The sequence below is a fragment of the Nomascus leucogenys genome, chromosome 15, assembly GCF_006542625.1.
Source record: "Nomascus leucogenys isolate Asia chromosome 15, Asia_NLE_v1, whole genome shotgun sequence".
Taxonomy (NCBI): Eukaryota; Metazoa; Chordata; class Mammalia; order Primates; family Hylobatidae; genus Nomascus; species Nomascus leucogenys.
The window spans coordinates 96,055,865-96,077,282 of NC_044395.1; the positions used below are offsets into that span (position 1 = coordinate 96,055,865).

The window sequence follows — 21,418 nt, forward strand, 5'->3', positions numbered from 1 at the left end:
CCCCCCTCCTTGCCCCGTTGTCTTCCTAGAAAATACCAATCCATCTGTCAACACTCAGTGATAAAGTCTTCTCTGACTCTGTAGGTGGAATTTAGCACTTCTTCTCTTATGGCTCATAGCTACATTCTTTGCTACACTGTGAGCTCCTGAATGGTAGAGATATCTGATCCACCACCGTGTTCCATCACTGGCATGTATTTGGGGCTCAGTCACTGCGAGGTGAAAGAATAGCCACTGACTTCAGGAGGGGAGTGATATAAAAACAGTTGAATTTAATTGAGTACTCATTAGGCAGTAGGATGAACACATTATATCCATTATCTCATTTAATATTTATATCAACTCTTAAGAGGTAGATCCTAATACCGTCCCTTCCTGAGTTGCCCCTACACACACACACACACACACACACACACACACACACACACACACACACTCATCATTCTCTATTCCAGCATCCTGGTTTATTTTCTTCATATCCTCTATCTGAAATTATTTACATGTTTGTTGTCAATTTACTGGAAATTAAGCTCCATGAAAACAAGGACTTTGTCAGTCTTTTTCACTGCTATTTTACCTATTTGAGTGCCTTATATACTGTGGGTACTCAATAAATACTTGTTCACTGAAAGCACAAATGAAGGAATGACTCCCCATTTCACAGATGAGGAAACTGAGGCCTAGAAGATGTTAAATAGCTTTGCCAAAGTTACACAGCTCAGAGCTGAAGGGCTTGGATGGTAAGTAATCCTGGTCTCATTCCAAAGTGGATGATCCTAACATATTATACTACCTCCTGTAGGAGTTCTTCAAGTAGACAGATCTTAGTGCTGGTAGAGAAAGGTATGCTTTCCTGCTGGATGTAGTTTTTACCTTGAAGGTTTACCTTCCCCGCCTCTTATCTCACTGGTGAAATCCCTCCTTCTAGGCCAAAGCAAGTTATGAGAGCTGCCATATGCCAGCTGCCAAATGTCTTCAGTGCCAGGCATGTTGCTAAACTAGGGGTAAAATAGTGAATGAGAAACAAATGTAGCCTCCAAAGAGCTCAAGTGACAAAGACTGACTTTTACAACATAATGATGCTGAGGTGCGCTGAAGCCCTGAACCTCTGGAGGCTGCAAGGGTAGAGCAGTGATGTGTCAGACCACCTGCATCACTGGTTCCCTGACGGCACTTAATTCAGATTTCATCCTTTAGTAGGGTGTAGTGAAAATCAGCTCAAACCTTGAAAGATATTTCTATGTAACCTAACTAAATGAGTGAGACCTTGGTGCTTCTCACTGCAGGACAGGCAGGATTGAAAATGAAACTGATATCTGACCCAACGAGATTCTGTCCTAAGTTCAGGGGAACAGGTTTTGGTGGCAGGCCCTTTTCCATGACTGCTGGAGCCCACAAGAACCAAGATGAGAATCTGAGGGAAATGGCCAGTTTGCAGCCAAGTTACAACAGGAGAGTCATGACCGGCTGCAGTTATAAAAACTGAAAAGAAAAAAAAAAATCTAGCTGTGTGGCTTTTTTAAAAAACAAACAAACAAACAAATAAAAAGACACTATTGGGGCCAAGCACAATGGCTCACACGTGTAATCCCAGCACTTTGGGAGGCCGGGGCAGACGGATCACCTGAGGTCAGGAGTTCCAGACCAGCCTGGCCAACATGGTGAAACCCCGTCGCTACTAAAAATACAAAAATTAGCCTGGCATGGTGGTGTGTGCCTGTAATCCCAGCTACTCAGGAGGCTGAGGCAGGAGAGTCGCTTGAACCCAAGAGGTGGAGGTTGCAGTGAGCCAAGATTACGCCACTGCACTCCAGCCTGTGCGACAGAGTGAGACTGTGTCTCAAAAATAAACTAAGAGACTATTGGGATCCCCTGTAACAAGGAGAAAGTTTTTGAGTAATTGGTGCCCAGACTGGAGTTTGAGTCTGCCAAGGCCTTGGAACGTCTTTAGCAACAAGGTACCAGTTACCTCCTCTGCTACTAGTAATGAGGCATTACCAATAACCCAGCTGAATAAATGCAGCCAGCTGATGACACAAGCCCCCTCATATGCTGCCTTCACTCATCATTGCCCAGGGCCAAAAACATCATTGCCCAGGGCCAAAAACAAGAGCCAGGCCGTGGTAGTTTCAGCGCTGACTAGGATTGTGGGACCTTGGGATGTTACTTCCTTTGTCTACTCTGCATTTTCTTCGTCTGTAAAATGGAGTGTTAATGCTGTTACACAGGGTTATTATGAAAACTGATTGTAAAGATTTGGGTGAAGTGATTAGTTCAGTGTCTAGCAAGTAATAACTTCCATTTATTAATTGTAAGTGCTTATAATTATCCTCTTTTTACAGATATACAAACTTTAAAGAGGCCTCTCACCCAAGGTTGTACTGCTAATGCATGCTGGAATGGGGTCTCAAAACTTAGTTGTGTGCTTTTTCCATGATCAGTCTCAGCCACCACAATAACTAACCCAGCTCTCCCACTTCTGGATCCATGCCTCAGCTGACGTTTCATCTGAGGGAAAGAGGGGAGCCATGAATTAAGTATCCCCTCACCTCTTGGCCTTGCTGACTTGCTATCATCCTCATCTGTCTCCCTTCATAGACTGTTGCGGTAAGAGGTGGATAAAGTATTGGAATCCAAGCCTGCCTTGAGAACAGCTCACAGCTGGGTTGTGGAGAGTTAGAAGTTGGCAAACGCACAGCTGTTTTGTAGAGAAGCCAGATGAGAACATTTCCTCATGGAGGTGAATTTGTTCTTCAGGTTTCTTTGTTTAGGGAAGGCTGGATATGAGCTTGCTTCTGCTTTGTCACTGTAACAGCATTCCCTGTCCATGGGCCACACCATCCTTTACTCATACGGCTTCCAGTAAGGCTTACTTGTTTGTAAGAATAATCAGTTTATGATACAGCATTTTAATTCAGTCTAGAGCTCCAGTGGTTATGTGTGCCTGGTCATTGCAGAGACAATTAGAAAAGAAATGGAGGTTGGATTTACCTGTCAAAGTAAGCTGTTCATGAGATTCCTAGGCAGTGTCTCCATGACCAGTAAGTGGCCCATGGTTTGCCTGGGGAGGTTTCTTGAACACTCACGCTTTATACGATTGTTTTGATCATTTACTCATTCACTCAAAAACATTTGTTGCAGTTTCACCAGTGCCAAGCACATTACCAGGTACTGGTGATACGGCAGGGAACAAAATAGTTAAAGCTGTTTGCCACCACAAAATAATTTTAGATAGTGATCAGTGCTGTGAAGACAATACAGCAATTTAGTGTAATAGTACAGGGATGGGGTGGCTACTCTAGATTTCCTGGTCCAGGAGCTGTCCTGAAAAGGTGATATTGGAGCTGAGACCTGAATGTTAATGAGTCATTCATTCCGAGATGTGAGGGTAAGAGCTTTGAGGCAGACCAGCAAAGCACAAGCCTTAAGCCACAAACAAGATCAGCTTATTTGGGGAACAGAAAGAAAGCCAGTGTGGCTGGAAGGTGGCATGAATCAGGCTGGAAAGGGAGAGAGGGGCCAAAGCATGTAGGAATTTGTGGGCTATGGACTTTATTCTAGGGGTTATAGGAAGGCATTGAAGGACTTTTAAATGGGGTACTGTTATAATCTATTGCACATTTTTGAAATATTACTCTGAATACAGTTTGGATAATAGGCAATAGTGCATTAAGATTAGAAGTAGGAAGACTAGTCAAGAAGCAACTCCAGTAGTTCAAGCAGGAGATGGTGGCAGCAGTGGAGAAGATGAATGGACATACATGGGAGAGGTTGTGCAGGGTGAGTCAATAGGACATGCTGTTGGACTCAGTGGGATAGGGAGATGGTGCTGCTAAGATTTTGAGCACCATGCTTGGCACATAGAATGCGTTCTTATTCATGATAGCTGTTACTGTATTTTTTAAATGGCCTGTACAGTAAAAGAACAAACTTGAGAAGGAATCTTTAGCCCATTGGAATGACAGCATGGTGCCTAGATTGTACAGGTGACAACAGTGTTAACTCTTCTCGTTTTTTTTTAATAGATAGATAGCAGTTTTAGAGGAAATGGGTGTTGCAGGTATGGTGATGTATTCAGGAGCCAGAAACTGACTTCCAGTCGATCTCACTCTACCATCAACTCACTGTATGACTTTTAGTCTCTCTTAGTCTTGGTTTCTTCATATGATGTTATTAAATAACTATAAAATGTTTTGAGCACTTACTGTGTGATAGGTACTATGTCAAGCTCTTTATATATCTGCCAACCACTTCATATACATTAATCTAATTGAATCCTTCCAGCAGCTCTTCCTGGTAGGTACTACATTGTCCACTATTTCCAAGTACGAACACCGACCTCAAAATCTCACAGCTAGTAAGTGGCAGAGCTGTGATTCAAACCCAGGTGTTTCTGACTCCCAGGTCCATATTCATAACCCGCTGCCATATGAAAAGTAGCACTAGGTCATTATGGGTTGGTATACTTCCAACTTCCCACACCTTCAATTGAAGGTCATCATCATGGGACTCCCAAAGCTACTGAGAACTGTTTTCTGTGTGTGTGTGTGTGTGTGTGTGTGTGTGTGTGTGCACGTGTGTATTTGCCTCACTCGCTCGCTCTCACACACATGCACGCACACACATACAGCGTGAATCTCTTTTCAGACAGAGATTAGAGATAAGTGTCAAGTATATTTATTTATTGATCCTTTCTCTTTTTCTCTTTGGTAACTTGTGAGATACAGCAGCTGAGGCAACAGGAAATTTGAAGTCTAGCATTTTATTAAATTTTATGTTTAAGATTTCTATGGAAGGAAACTGCTTGAGAGAGATTTGGTTTCCATTATACACATGCCAAAAGAAGATGAGGAAACTGGGTCAGGTGGATTTCCTGAAGGTACAGGAAGCAGGGAAGGCAAATCCTCGGGCTAATTTCTGCTTCTAACTCTCCACCCCCTGAAATTGTCTGGGCCCTAGTAGAGGGTGTAGGAAAGGTTCCTTTCAGACCTCATCACAGGAGATCGCCAGTGATAGAAAATCCAGCAGCACTGGGGGGAGGAAAGGGAAGTTGGGGAAGGCCAATGTAAAGGCAAAGAAAAGGAAAAACTTAACTGGCCCCAGGGCATTTTTCTCTTGAAGTTCAAAAGGAAACTGAGTAACGTAGAAGTTATTTTAAAGAGATGGAACAGATAGACTCATACATGCATATATATGCACACACTGTATCCCATGCCAGGTCATCTCCCTGCAGACACTTTGAAATTGCCCCGTTATTGGCAAGGGTGTGGGGAAAATGGGCATTCCTGTGCCGATGTGAGTAATGATTGTAAATCAATATAAGATTTCTGGAGTGTAGTATCAAATGCCTCTAAAACCATATCTCTTGTGTTCTTTGGAAAATATCCGATTTTAGGTCTGGGGAGGAAATAGCTAAGCCTGAGGGCTGTGTAGTGCTAGAAAGTAGGGAAGTGCTCAAAAACAAAAACAAAACAAAACAAAACAAAAAAACAGAAAACCCGTATTGATGGGGATACGTCAATGGAACATAGGACCCAACTAACAAGAGCTCTCAAAGGCCAAAGCTGAGCAGTTTGAGCAACAACATAGTAATATTGGATTATAACCCAAAGAATAAAATAAACATCCATGAGTCCATACTGATATAAATGATCAAATAAGTAAATGAAGGAGAAGAGACAAAGCTCATGTTCGAAAGTATTTCATATAATATATGTAGATATTCCACCCTCAAGGACAGGGAACGTAACTCGTCACTCTTTAAGTATAGGTGGCTCTTAGTGACTTCCTTCCGGAGAATACACTGTGGGAATGGGAAAAAAAAGTAGCCATACCACAGAAAAACCTGACAAGCACTACCTCAGCCAGGTGGTCAAGGCCACCTTCAACAGTGCTGTCATATTGATAGTATTAACCCTTGATATGATGTAATGATAATGGCACTTTACCTCTGTAATTTTCCTTCCAAAAGCCCATAACCATGGACTAATTGTGAGAAAAACATCAGACAACTTCCGATTGAGGGACATTCTGCAAAATACCTGATCAGCACCCCTCAAAACTGTCCTCACCATCACAAACAAGAAAAGTCTGAGAAACTTTGTCAGAGCCAAGAGGAGCCTATGGAGACTTAATGATGAAATGTGGTATTCTGAGTGAAATCTGGAGCAGGAAAGGGACTTTAGGGAAAAACTAAGGAAATCTCAAAATATGAACTTTAGTATGAAGGTATCAATATTGGTTCTGTGAACCTCAAATATCTGAGACAGGTCTCAGTCAATTTAAAAAGTTTATTTTGCCATGGTTAAAGACACACCCATGACACAGCCTCAGAAGGTCCTGATGACATGTCCCCAAGGTGGTCGGGGCGCAGCTTGGTTTTATACATTTTAGGGAGACATGAGACATCAATCAGTATATGTAAGATATACATTGGTTCGGTCCAGAAAGGCAGGACAACTCGAAGTGGGGAGGGGGGCTTCCAGGTCATAAGTAGATAAAGGACAAATGGTTGCATTCTTTTGAGTTTCTGATTAGCTTTCCACCGAATCAAAGGAAGCAATTGGATATGCATTTGTCTCACGTGAGCAGAGGGATGACTTTGAGTGTTGTCTGTCCTTTGTGAGGGAGATATGTAGCTTTTTTATCTTTGTAGCCATTTAGGAACAGAATGGGGGACAAGTTTGTGGATCGCGGTTCCCAGCTTGACTTTTCCCTTTGGCTTAGTGATTTTGGGGTCGCGAGATTTATTTTCCTTTCATAGTTCATTGGCAACGAATATACCATGCTAATGTAAGATGTTCATTGTAGGGGAGACTAAGTATGGGAATCCTCTGTACTATCTTTGCAATTTTTTGGTAAATCTAAAGCTGTTCTAAAAATTAAAGCTTATAAAACAAATGCAAACATGCCTTTGGACCCAGGAGGAAACTCCTGGGAATTTTTCTTTGGAAATAACTAAGGATGATTCATCCACAATCATGTGTGTCACAGAGATGTGGGTAATACTGAAAAGGTAGAAATAATTTAAATGCCCAATATTAGGTATGATAAATCCATACAAATCAATCATGATCATAATCTTATAGAAATATATTTCTTGATATGATATTTATGATTGATAGCTGAGTGGAAAAAGCAGACTGTGAAGGAGACTGTCAAGTATGAGCTGATTTTATAAAAGATACTTATTTTTATATATGTATAGAAGGTGTATGGGGAAATATATTTCACTGTGATAATGGTGATTATCCGTGGTGGTAACATAATGGAATTTTTTTATGGAACCAATACTTGTTTTCTAGAAAGTAAAAAGCAACAAAAAAGAAAATGTTACTCTTTGAATTAAAAAAATAAGGCTGTAAATGATTCTATTATAAATCCAGCAGCAGTAAAGGACTCAGTCCTAAAGAAGGGAATTCTGAGAGCAGATGGGACACTGGCAGGCTACGAGCCTGCCTGTTACTTGCGTTCAGTCACCTCCCTATTGCAGGGCACTGCCTGGGCAGGCCTGCTGGCTCCTTTTAATCTTCCATAGAAGTAGGCCATCCCCACACAGGTTCTGCCAAGTGCAAGAAAGGTAGCCACCTATAAAAACAGTAAATAGGCTGCAAGGTACATGGAGATCAATTCAAACTTGGCACTGTGGTCAGAGTGTGGGCCTGAGGTCATGCTGGAGACCCAAGGCTCTCTCAGAGGTCCCTAAATAGGTCTGGAGAGACAGAGTCAGTTGTAAGGGCTGAGACAAACTCAAGTCTGTATTTCTTCTTCTTCTATAGTAATCCTACTCATCTCTGGCATTTTTTCATCTTAAAAAAGCACTTGCTTGTATCTTCCATCTCTTCATGGTAGGTGTTAATATCCCATTTTTTCAGATGAAAACATTTTGCCTCAGAAAACTTAAATGGCTGCTACTTACCAGCTGGGTAACTAAGGATCAGAAAAGACAGGCTCATCTCTTACCTAAGTTCAGTTCATTTCTGGGGGTTCTAGAGTCTGATTGCTTAACCTAGTTCTATTATTTACAAGTCGTGTACCTTAAGCAGGTCTTGCAGCCTCTCTGGGCCTCATTTTTCCCATCTGTAGAATGGAGATAATACCAGAAGCTATTGGTGAGTTTATGTGTATAGATTTCTTAGCACAGTTTGTGGAACATTAAGTAAGCCCTCTGTGAATAATGCCCATTACTGAAAGAGAGAAGGCTCATAGGATAAAATAGAACGTGAACTAGAGAGAGAAGAGCGCTTCTCCTTGTGGTTTGAGAAGGAATTGCAGTGAGGCTAGAACCAAGTCAAACTTTTTTTAAGACCCATGATGAAATAAAGAATCATGGGACTTTTGCTCATGGCAGAGCTTACTCTTGGGTCTGCACTAGGTAATGATCAGGCAGTACTGTGTCTGGAATTTATTCCTTCCAGTGGGTTCTTGATCTCGCTGACTTCAAGAATGAAGCCGTGGACCTTCTTGGTGAGTGTTACAGCCCTTAAAGGTGGTATGTCCGGAGTTTGTTCCTTCAGATGTTCAGATGTGTCCGGAGTTTCTTCCTTCCAGTGGGTTTGTGGTCTCGCTGACTTCAAGAATGAAGCCACGGACCTTCACGGCGAGTGTTACAGCTCTTAAAGGTGGTATGGACCCAAAGAGTGAGCAGCAGCAAGATTTATTATGAAGAGCAAAAGAACAAAGCTTCCATGCTGTGGAAGGGGACCCGAGCGGGTTGCCTCTGCTGGCTCAGGTGGCCAGCTTTTATTCCCTTATTTGGCCCCACCCACATCCTGCTGATTGGTGTGCTTACAATCCTTTAGCTAGACACAGAGCGCTGATTGGTGTGTTTACAATCGTTTAGCTAGGCACAAAGCATTGATTGGTGCATTTACAATCCTTTAGCTAGACACAGAAAAGTTCTCCAAGTTCCCACTCAACCCAGGAAGTGCAGCTGGCTTCACCTCTCAGTACCGGGCATCAACCCAGTATTTGGGCCCAGCCAGAAAAAGAGGTGAAAGAAAGGACTTGGAACATTTAGGCCATCCTTCAGATTGTGGTGACGGGATACAGAGGGGCACAGGAAGCAAAGAGAGACAGCTGTGTGAATGAGAGCAAATTAATTAGCTCAGCAAGTCTATATGTTGGAGGGAAGCTTTCTTAGTTTTTGTCTGGTTTGGAGTTTTCCTAAATTTTGCTTAAAATGCAAGGCATCCTAATTTCCCAGATAAGGATACTTAGGTCCTAGAGTCACACAGCAGAACCAGGACTAGAACTCTGGTATTTTCATCATGTTTTCCTCGGTTAGCCCAAAATAGACCAAGGACATTTTACTTTATTTTGTAAAGTTCAGATCCCTTAAAGCACAGTAACCTCCTTATTTTCAGCTCAGGCTGTTGGGGCAGGTGAGTGTGGGACAGAGGGGACAAAGAAGGCAACTCTGCTCTGTCTAGTAAAGAAAGGTTCCTGGATCCGAGTGTTTAGTCCGTCTCCCCAGCAGTGCTGATCGCATATTTACTGCAACTAGGCAACCACTTCCTCAGATACTGAAAGTGTGAGACTTCCCAATTGGCTCCTTGTACAATGCCCAGGCATGTAATTTTTTGAGAATATTAAATCTATCTATCTTTTTGAATTTCAGCTGACTCTAGCCTTCGTCCCTTTGTCAATACCTCTTAATTTCTCCATCCTCCTGAGTTAAATAATCCTTTTACAGCAGTAATCAGTTAATAAATAACCAAGAACTCAGAAGACATGAGTGATGCCAAGTCACATTAAGTTGTACTATATGCTTAGGAAAAGAAACTATTAAACTTGCAAAGTCAGAATGCCTGCTACCTGATTTATTAACTTCCCCCTTTATGCCCCTAAAGCTCTGGGGACAGAAGCCAAAAAGCTGAGCTGCCTATGTATACAGCCTAACTAAAAAATTGTCAGACAGTGGAACACTGTAAAATGATTATGGTAAAATATAATCATTTTATCAGCAGGTGTTTAGGGTCTGAATGTGGAGCTTATGGAATGCCTCTGACATTTCAGTTTCACAGGCACCACATCAGACAGTGAGTCCAACTCAGAGAAGGGATACAGCATTCTGCTGACTGGAATGCCTTAGTCTCATTCTGTCACCCCAACCCCTACCCACAACCAAGAAAGTGTTAAATTTCACACCATCCTCTTGGTCAGAATTTAGGAGCTCCCAGTTCCTTTAGCTAAACTTTTTTGTTTTACATCCCCTAAAAGAAATTTTAAAAGTATGTGCCTTTTTGCCCGTTTTTAAATTAATTTAATTCCTGAAATCATAGTATCAAGTGTAAATAGTTGCTAAGGGTGTGATCGCTGACATGTTGTGTAGTTTATATGAGTTTTTATATATATTTTTGTCAAAACTTTGGCACTGTTAATTTAGCTTATTAAATTTACAAGCAAGGTGCACTATATAATCTAATTGGCAAAGCCAGTTCTGGTGGTCAAACCATCCAGCCAAATCAGACTTGCTTTCTGTCAGATTAAGTCCGATTTCATTTTTTTCAATACAAATAAACATTAGCACACACCTCATGATAACCATCTCACTTTTGAATTTGAAGTGTTAGATCGATCGATCGATAGATAGATAGATAGATAGATAAAACACACAGCCTTGCCAAGAGTTTCCTGCCTGAATGAAAAAAGAGATTGTCTCCTTTACTATTGCTTGCGGTTCTCTCATAGGACTCCTCTAAGGGAGACATTCTAAAATTGTTACATGCTAAGATTCAGAAGGGTGAGTGAGAGTAGCATTTCTGCAGAAGTGTAGGAGTATGGTGATCTGGAAAGTGGGAGTGGCTGAAACAAGAACCTTACAGAGCATAGGCATGTTTCTGAGAAGGTAAGTTTTAGGAAGCAGTACATATGGAAGTTAAGGATTTGGACATTAATTTTCTTAAAACAACCCAGGCCCAAATACTTCCTGGAAAGTAATTACATACCACAAGGGTATCCATACCCCAGTTTTAAGGCCACCACTTTTAGATACAGCAGTACCCTCAAACTAGATCAGTGACTGAGCTAAGGCCAGTTAACTAACCTTCACTCCGTATTTGTTCTCCCCAGTGTTTGGCAGGCATGACTTTTCTCAAGACCTGCCACCTAGAAGGGTCAAAGTGATACTCAGCCTTTCAAGTTAGTACCTATTTTTCATTAGGTCTGGGTTGTCATTTAAAAAACTCTCCAAGTGAGCAAAGCAGTATACTGTTGCTCTCCAGATATTTAAAGGGTATTTGGGGATAGGAACACTCTTGTTCTGGAATGTAATGTTTCAGCTGCCAGAACTAGGAACATTTGAGGGAAAGGCAGGAGGAGGCAGGTTTTTATTCAGGATAAGAAGGAAGGTGGGTTGAGGAAGAAGGGTAACATTTTTTATTGCATAAAATACAAAACATTTGTATTGCATAAAATACATAAAACTTTCACAGTAACCCTGGAAGATAGCATTTCGATGAGGAAACTGAGATTAAGAGAGGTTAGTGACTTACTTAAGATCCCACAGTTTATTAGTTCATAACAGGGATTTGAACCTAGTTCAGTCTGGTGACATCAAAGTAATTATGTAATGCTGCCTCTCTCATTGGTAAGTACCTGCTATAGAATGTGCTGTCTGCCTAACACCCTTAGTTTATTAAAAAAAAAAAAAAAAAAAAAAAAAAAAAAAAAAAAGAAAAAAGAAACAGCCATTAACCTCTGAGTTACAACTCCAGTTGTAAGTCTAAGTATGACTGGTAGGTGTTTCAGAGGAGCGTGATAAGTGGCTGAGGTAGAAGGCTGTATTACTTCCCTTGCAGAAAGTGAAGACTTTTATAGACTAAGATAAAAATCTCATGAACAGTCAGGCATGGTGGCTCATGCCTGTAATCCCAGCACTTTGGGAGACTGGGGCAGGCGGATCACAAGGTCAGGAGTTCAAGGCCAATGTGGTGAAACTCCATCCCTACTAAAAATACAAAAATTAGCTGGGCATGGTGGCATGCGCCTGTAATCGCAGCTACTCAGGAGGCTGAGGCAGGAGAATCGCTTGAACCCGGGAGGCGGAGATTACAGTGAGCGAAGATTGCACCGATGCACTCCAGCCTGGGTGACAGAGCAAGATTCCATCTCAAAAATAAATAAATAAATAAAATGAGATAATCTCATGAACATAGATGAGCTTATATACAAAGTTTATGTACAAAGTGAAGCAAGAACATTCAAGAGAGGAGATGATGCCTCACACTAATTATATTGTTGAACCCTCCAGGAGAGACGACATACAAGCTGAGCAAAGCTCTGTGTTACAGATTCAGTTATGATCCCTTTTCTTTTTCATTATTGTGAGAAGTGGGTTATTACAAAAATAAGATGCTTTCTTTGAAGATGCTGTTCTGGGAAGAAAAAAAAAAAGGTTCTCCCTCCCTCCCCTGAGCCTGTATCTCACCTACTAGGCTTTAAAGTCCTAGAGGGCAACTCCTGTGTTCCTCTTATTCATTATTGTGCCTAGCATCATGACTTACACATGGTTGACAGTCAACAAATATTTAGCAAATGAAGTAATCAATAAATGATATGCCAGTATCCTAAGATCTCGTGTTTTAAACTGTGAGATAAATTTCAGGCCCAAGAACATGTCTCTTTTAGGTTAACGAGAAAAGATTTTATCAGTTCAGACTTCAGACCTTTTCCCCAAGCCACTCTCCAAGTATTATAGTAAAGAACCGGGCAACCGAAAAGAATTTATTTATAATTTGGTAAGAGTTGTTGACTTCTTTGAAAATATGATGAAAAGTATGTCTTCCCTCAGACAAAGGAACACACAGATAAAATTCTGTATACAATTTCATTAGGTCCATGAACGTTTAAACTATGTGTCTCACATTAAGAATGCTAAAAAGCGAACTGTAGCTTAGGGCAGAGTCACCATGCTGCCCTCATATTTGAAATAAAACTGACAAGAGAACAATGAGAGCTTGCTTTGGATATAATACCAAGGGGGAGAATATGGTGCCATTCCAGCTCTGCCTTAATTCTGGTGAGAAGCTTTCATAAAAGACCCTTTGTTCCCTTTGGGACAGATGCCATTAAATACTGCTCCTTAATGACAGCCCACTGTCCAGCTTTTCCGGCATGCACCCTTCATCCCATGATTGTATAACCAGCAGGAAAGGGGAGTGGAAACAGGGCAGAGTTTGGAATGGTGAAGATTATTGAGTTGGTTCTTTTGGCTCCTATCATACACTTAACTTGCAGGACCTGTTTCTTGAAATGTTTCTGCCATTAGTGGAAGTTCTGGAAATTTGCTGCCTAGGATATTTTCCCTTAAAGTCTTTCCCAAATGGATGCAAAAGAGCACAGGTTTTATATAGACATAGATAATCCCTTGTGAGACGAAAAATTTGTAGGTAATAGCTGGGAGCTGATGTTCTACAGGCCTTTTCCTTCTCCACCAGCTTGACCACTTCAGACTTTATCCAACTGAAACTAAACCTTGAGTTTTAAGGACACAGATCTTACTATGTGACCCTAGGATTTTACATCTTTCAGAGCTTCACTTTTTTCTTCTGGAAAACGGGGGATAATAATAGCCTCTACATAATAGGAAGAATGGGTGAGTAACACGTAATTCAGTGCCCCGGTCCACAGTAAGCACTTGATCAAGTTGGCTCTTGTTACTATTTTAAGGACAGTGACCTATAGAAGTGGATGGGGAGAAACTAGGCAAGTTTGCTACTTTTGCCTTTCTGAGTGTGCTCATTCCTGCATTTTCAGGCTCTGCCTTCTCCTTGCCCCAGTCCCTGTACCAACAGTGTTCTCTCCCAGGTCCAAGCCAGAGGGGCTGTAACTCTGAGCAGCTGAGGTACTAGCCATGCCTTTGCGGCTTGACAACTATTTGACCACTGAAACATCACTAACGTCTGGAATAACCTGGCCAGGGCAGTAATGACTGACCAGTCACTTCACCTGTGTCCATCCCTCCCTCCCTTTCTTCCTGTTGTTTGTATTTCACTTCCATTTTAAAAACATTTATTGAGCACCTCCACGTGCCCAGCCCAGTGCTAGTGCTAGATATACATAGTTAATAAATAGTATTGCTATTCTTATATGCTCTAGTCATGGGTAGAGAGAAGAGTAAATCGTAAACAAATAAATTATGTAATGTGATAAGGCCTATGAGAGACATAAGATAGAGAATCACCAGGGAGTCCTACTTAGTAGAGTACCTTCTCTGACCAGGTGGTGTATGTCCCTATGGCATGAGTTGAAATCTTGGATTTTTTCCAAGTGCAGAGTGCCATTGAGAGTGCAGATGACTTTCTTCACAGAATTGGAAAAAACTACTTTAAAGTTCATATGGAACCAAAAAAGAGCCCGCATTGCCAAGTCAATCCTAAGCCAAAAGAACAAAGCTGGAGGCATCATGCTACCTGACTTCAAACTATACTACAAGGCTACAGTAACCAAAACAGCATGGTACTGGTACCACAACAGAGACACAGATCAATGGAACAGAACAGAGCCCTCAGAAATAATGCTGCATATCTACAACTATCTGATCTTTGACAAACCTGACAAAAACAAGAAATGGGGAAAGGATTCCCTATTTAATAAATGGTGCTGAGAAAACTGGCTAGCCATATGTAGAAAGCTGAAACTGGATCCCTTCCTTACACCTTATACAAAAATTAATTCAAGATGGATTAAATACTTAAATGTTAGACCTAAAACCATTAAAACCCTAGAAGAAAACCTAGGCAATACCATTCAGGACATAGGCATGGGCAAGGACTTCATGTCTAAAACACAAAAAGCAATGGCAACAAAAGCCAAAATTGACAAATGGGATCTAATTAAACTAAAGAGCTTCTGCACAGCAAAAGAAACTACCATCAGAGTGAACAGGCAACCTACAGAATGGGAGAGAATTTTTGCAACCTACTCATCTGACAAAGGGCTAATATCCAGAATCTACAATGAACTCAAACAAATTTACAAGAAAAAAAAAACCCCATCAAAAAGTGGGCAAAGGACATGAACAGACACTTCTCAAAAGAAGACATTTATGCAGCCAAAAAACACATGAAAAAATGCTCATCATCACTGGCCATCAGAGAAATGCAAATCAAAACCACAGTCAGATACCATCTTATACCAGTTAGAATGGCCATCATTAAAAAGTCAGGAAACAACAGGTGCTGGAGAGGATGTGGAGAAATAGGAACACTTTTACACTGTTGGTGGGACTGTAAACTAGTTCAACCATTGTGGAAGTCAGGGTGGCGATTCCTCAGGGATGTAGAACTAGAAATACCATTTGACCCAGCCATCCCATTACTGGGTATATACCCAAAGGACTATAAATCATGCTGCTATAAAGACACATGCACACGTATGTTTATTGCAGCACTATTCACAATAGCAAAGAGTTGGAACCAACCCACATGTCCAACAACGATAGACTGGATTAAGAAAATGTGGCACATATACACCATGGAATACTATGCAGCCATAAAAAATGATGAGTTCATGTCCTTTGTAGGGACATGGATGAAACTGGAAAACATCATTCTCAGTAAACTATCACAAGGACAAAAAACCAAACACTGCATGTTCTCACTCATAGGTGGGAATTGAACAATGGGAACTCATGGACACGGGAAGGGGAACATCACACTCCAGGGACTGTTGTGGGGTGGGGGGAGGGGGGAGGGACAGCATTAGGAGAGATACCTAATGCTAAATGACGAGTTAATGGGTGCAGCAAAACAACATGGCACATGGATACATATGTAACAAACCTGCACATTGTGCACATGTACCCTAAAACCTAAAGTATAATAATAAAAAAAAATAATAATTAAAAAAAGAGTGCAGATGATAGTAGCTTCTCCTTGTTTTTTCTTTCCTAACAACAGATGGCTTAAGGCTTAGAGGAAATCATACACCTGATTTTTACCAGCAATTTATTTTGTCAGTTAAGTTTAAAAGAATTATGACTCTCACCTGCTCCTTTAAATAGCTGCTCACTTACCGTATACCAGATACTGTGCATTTTATATGTATTCTCTTATTTAATCCTCTAGTAACTCAAGAAAGTAAGTTTTATCATCATTCCCCCTTTGGCCAGATAAAGAAATCAGAATTTAGAGAAACGAAGTAACTTGCCTTTGGCCACAGTGCTCAGTCATGGTAGTTAAGACTTAAATCCATGTATGTCTGACATAAAGTCTGTGCTATCAACCAGTAGACTAGGCTGCCTCCCTTCTTGTGATGTCTTAACTCACCTGGTTCTCCTTTTCCTTTGTAGTGGTGCCAGTGAAGAAGAGGACACATGAAGGCTTGCTACCCCCAGTGGAAAATCATCCCCTTCCCTTGTGTGTATGTGACAGCGTGTATGTAACGGCTTCTGATTTCTGTGAAAGCTGCTCAGCAACAAATGTACTTCCACCAGATGTGTCCCCAGATCCACAGCAGGCACATCTCTCTCCAAGGGATGACCAGTTTTATGCTTACTGACTGTGTGCTTCTCATCCTCTGGTTGTGGTAGGTCAAGGAAAAGAGCCCCTTTGATCCACCAGGAGCAATTAAGAAGGGTCCTTCAGGTAATCCCTCAATGGCTGCTTTGAACTTACTCAGGAAAGCCAGCCCCCATAGTATTGTATTTCAGCCCCCATAATATTGTATTACCAAACAGTATCGCTTTGTTAGGAAGGATCTGGAATAATCTTGAAGGGAAGTCAGAGTTTCCTCCCTGCCTATTAACAAAAACCCAATTTTGTTCATATTGAAGCATGAAATAAATGAGAGCAAGGTAGGGCCAAATTGACTCATGTGGACAGTCACTAAAAGTCCAGTTCTACATTTGTGAAAATGTGGTGCCACGAATTAAGATGGATGACTGGAAAAAGGTGTTAGAGAAAGAGTTAAAGATTAGGAAAAGATATTTTTAGTATATGAAGTTATCCAGGACTTGAGATTCATAATTCAGTGCTGTGGAAATGAAAAAAGTGATTGAAGAGGTGGAACGGAAATGACCTTAGGGGGAAAAAAAAGGACCAAAGAAATCTGATTAAAAGTTGAAATCAGTATTTCTGAATTCAAATTGCTTGAATTTCCAAAATATTCAGTAAAGGATCTAATAGAACCAGAATTATTTGGGTGAATTCTGCAGGTTTTATGGGCTTGTCACAACGTGAAGGGCTGGAATGTATATTACCAAATGGGAATTTACATTGTAGGTTTTTGCTAATCCCACCCCCATTTTAGCCTAATTTGGCTTAAATGCAGTATGGGGAGAATTGTTCCCACTCCATGTGTTCTGAATTCAGCTCATCTCCCAGCATATAGATATATCCTCCTTTAACTCTGACCAGAACCCTTCTTCCTGTGGCACTCCCCATCCATAGACCTTCAGATCATCTCCCACACCCTGGATCTCACTCTCCTCTTAGTAACAGAGACACACCTGAGGTTGGACTTCCTTGCTTTTCTCTACTCCCAAATCACAATTTCTTACAACCAAGCTTTGTGCTCCCGAGTAAGGAGGGATGTACTAGGGGAATGTAAAACTGCAAACTTAAAAACCTGCATCTTCTTGAAGCATCAGTTTTACTTACCAAATGGTTTAGAGTCACGAGATGACCTATTTTTATATAAAAGTTATATTATAGAATAAAATGTTCATACACATAGACTGTTAAGAAAAATAGGAATCTTGCAAGGTAATTCTTATTTGCAAGTGGGTTATGTGTTCACTCTCCGCTACCTTTATGGTATTTTGGTGTTCACTTATGAAGCATACAACTAGAACCATATCCAAGCAGACTCTGGGTTGCTGTTAACCCAGGGTCTAGACTTCTAGTGCCTCTGAGGCAGAACCAAAGGAGCCTGCACTGGGGGAAATCCCTTTTCCTGCCTGCCTGTCTGCCTGTGACCTGTGTACCTATTACAGGCTTTAGGGCCAGCTGATTGTTATGCTTGCAGGATGGTTTTAAAACAGAAACAATACTTGTTTACTGTAGGAGTCCTATTTATATTATTTTTCAGTCCTGTGAATGCTGTGAAATGATTTATTCCTTTGAGGCCAGGAAGCTCCCAGGCATATATGCTTCTAGATTAGGATTGTCCTCACTCACTAAAGATGCCAGGATATTGGGGCTGAGAGGAGTTTGAGATGTGAAAAAAAAAAAAAGGCGTTTTTCTCTCAAACTGATGGCCAAGAAATGACTAGGACAATTTTGGTACTTTATCTATCTCTGCAAAGACTGGAGAATTTGGCTTACCATTAATTACAATCTCCAATCATATCCAACCAAACTACCCTAAAAGAAGGACCAGTGGCCACTCTCGAAAAAATTTAAGTATCAGAAGATTAAAAAGATTTTAGGATTTGGAAGCTTGTATTGTCTTTCCCCAGTAATCATTGTTTGATCTCCAAATAGTGGCCTTATATTAGCAGTGGACAGCTCATTGGTTCTCCATATCTGATCATATGTTATTACTTTGAATCAGTATTTGGGAAATTCAAGCATTTATGCAGTGGGTATAAATGGAAATATAAAAATATGTGCCAACCTTCTCAGTAACTTACCATATCTCTGTGATCCTCAAGGAAAGCACTTTTGCTTTTACTTAGAAAGCGTTTCAGATTTGCTTTATAGACTCCTGCTGTCTTCAGCACCCGATAAAACTTTAACCAGGGAAGCATTAAACACAGTGCAGCAGCTTTTGCCCAGGCTCCTAAGTTCCTGCCGGCAGCATTTATCAATGTAAGAACTAGGATACTTCCTGCAGTGGCACTACCTTCCCCTAGAGCTGGAGCGTGCTGCTTGGCCTTAAGCCCCAGCATGATGAGGCTTCCCTCCTGCCAGGTCAGTAAAAGTTAGAGAGCTCAGAATTGTGTCTTGCCTGGCTGCAGGTTCCAGGGTTTGCTGAAACCCCTAAAGAGAAGTCACCAAGGGAGGCAGGTAATGAATGTTTCCAGAATCAGTCGGATACTCATAGCAATTTCTGGCTACCTTTCAAATGTTGAATTTCTGGATGCTGAGAGGGACTTTGATTTGATATCATTAAATCCAGGACAGTCCCAAGAAGTGCTTGGAGTCTCGGCTCTGACAGCCCAAGAAGGGAAATAGCTTGTATTAAGGAACAACTATGAGCCAGGCCCTGAACTGTCTCTTAGATAATAAAACAGATGGGGAGTGGAAGAGTCATTTGCTTCAAGTTGTACAGCTAGGAAATACTCAAGCCAAATCTTGAACCCAGCTCCCCCTAATTCTGTGGACAGGCACTTTGTACCACACACCATGGTCCACCTAAAAACAGAAGGATAAAAAGACTTCAGGTTTTCCCACTGTGTGCTGACCATCCCAGTTTATGAATCTTTTTAAAATGACATTTCACAGTTATAGTTAGGGCTCAGAAATGGCTTGAGGTAGCCTTATTTCTCCCCTTCAGCAGATGCTCTAAGTACACATTGCTGACTTGAGCCCACCCCCAGGAGTTGGGAGAACATTTCCTTTTTCATGCCATCTTCCATAAATAAGGTGTTTCTTGGCCTTCAAAGGTATAGAATTTTGCAGCAGTAGTAAAAGTGAAGGGTGTTCTGCTCTCTACTCAACTTTATTTGAAAATGTCTGAAGCTTCACTGCTGTAGAAAAGGAAATCTTCATATTTTAGTAAACTTAGCCGCCAGTGTGCTCTGTGAGGATGTGGCAATTCAAAGTCCAGTGAATCTGGACTCTCTTACTGATTCCTGGTTTGTGTGTGTGTGTGTCGGGGGAGTGTGTACCTATATATAAATGACAAGTGTGATATGTGTGTATATGTATATACATACATACATGTCTACACACACACACAATATTTGAGAACGAAGGAAAACTCAAAGCAGCCCCTTCATTATCTTGCGTACTACTTCAAAGATTTCTGTCAGCCCTAATTACAATGTCGCCATATAGTTGGGGCTTAGGTACTTGCTTACAAGAAGAGCAATTCCCTAGCAAAGGTCATTAGCTCCTAAGGCACTGAGTCAAAGTGACAGCCCTGAAGGAAATTGCACTCCAGCCCTCGTCCAGGATGTCTAATAAGATGAGAAACTTGGATGCCCAGCCATTTTGGTGACCTGAGGGTCTAACTACTCCAGTTAGACCTGAGGGCACAAATGCAGAATTCATGACCTTGTAGTAGTGGCAGGGTCTAGGAAGTCCTCTCTCCCCAAGTAGAAAATATTCTCTTGCCATTCCTGACATTGCGCATTCATATAATGGCTGTGCAATACATGCTTCCCAATAAGAAAATTAACTGCATGTTTACTGTGTGCTGATCACATCAGATTTTTATGTTTAAAAAAATTTCATTATGGATTGAGTCCAGCCCAGCCCTAAGAGAAAAAGAAGGCCCATAGGGGAGACTTCAGTCTCATTATTATTGCCTTTATCCAGCAGTGCTTATGAAGCCCCCTACCCCATCCCATTCCAGAAACCATAAGACTCAGGCGGTTCTTGCTTCTGGAGGCCTGCCTGGTAAGATAAGATAGTATCATTTGGAACTGAGAACATACCAGAAACAGCAGAACAAGGGTCAGAGCAGAAAGATGAAAATAAGTGAAGACACTTATGGATACATTGGTGAAAAAAAAGCCACGGAGCCCATACTGGGCTTGATATGACTTTGAGGGGACAGCAGATTAATACTCAATGAGGGTTAAACCTGACCAGTCTTTCTACAGTGACAGGCCACACTGCATGAATGGGGAGAACCAATGAATCCATTGTCCTCTGCCTATTTTCCTGTGCACAGTCACATTCCCTCCTTAGGAATCTTCCCCTTCCACCCTTTACATTAAACAAGGGAACACTGAATCTTTCAAGGGAATTACACGTTTGAGTTAATGTTTCAGTATATCATTTTCATACTGTAAATTATTTTGTAAGAGAGATTTACTGCTATCCCAGGATGTTCGGACTTGGTGCCCCTGTGCATTTGGAAATCAATAAACTATTACCCGAAATGCCATTTGTCTCTCAGAGTTGTGCACAAAGGACCCTGCAAGGTGTAAATATTTATGACGATCTGCATACTTCATTGTGGTAATGCTGGAGATGATGGTGTTTTGGTTACTAGATGTGAGAGTCCAGTTTACTCCTGACTTTTCCAGAGTGCCTTAGGAGAGAGCTCTGGGGAGTGGCAAAAGAACAGACTTAAGATCATTATTATTTAGTGATAAGTTTTCTCCTCAAAGTAAAATGATCCAGGCCTAGATTAAATTTTATGAGCAACTTAGATTATAACCCAAAGAATACTTGGTGCCAAATTATGTTTTTTTTTTTTTGGTTATATGCATTGCTTTACTTGTTTACAAGTCATTCTTTTTTTTTTTTAATTATTATACTTTAGGTTTTAGGGTACATGTGCACAATGTGCAGGTTTG

At 41.1% G+C, this 21,418-nt stretch overlaps 1 protein-coding gene across 1 annotated transcript in view; it reads left to right on the forward strand.

The window, feature by feature from the left end:
- TRIM44 (tripartite motif containing 44) overlaps positions 1–21,003 on the forward strand; it is a 142,663-nt gene extending 121,660 nt beyond the window's left edge. The window contains exon 5 of the mRNA XM_003254429.3: positions 16,295–21,003. Coding sequence (XP_003254477.1) covers positions 16,295–16,322 — 28 coding nt within the window. The 3' untranslated portion in view covers positions 16,323–21,003. The remainder of the gene's footprint in view (positions 1–16,294) is intronic.
- The last annotated feature ends 415 nt before the right edge of the window (positions 21,004–21,418 follow it).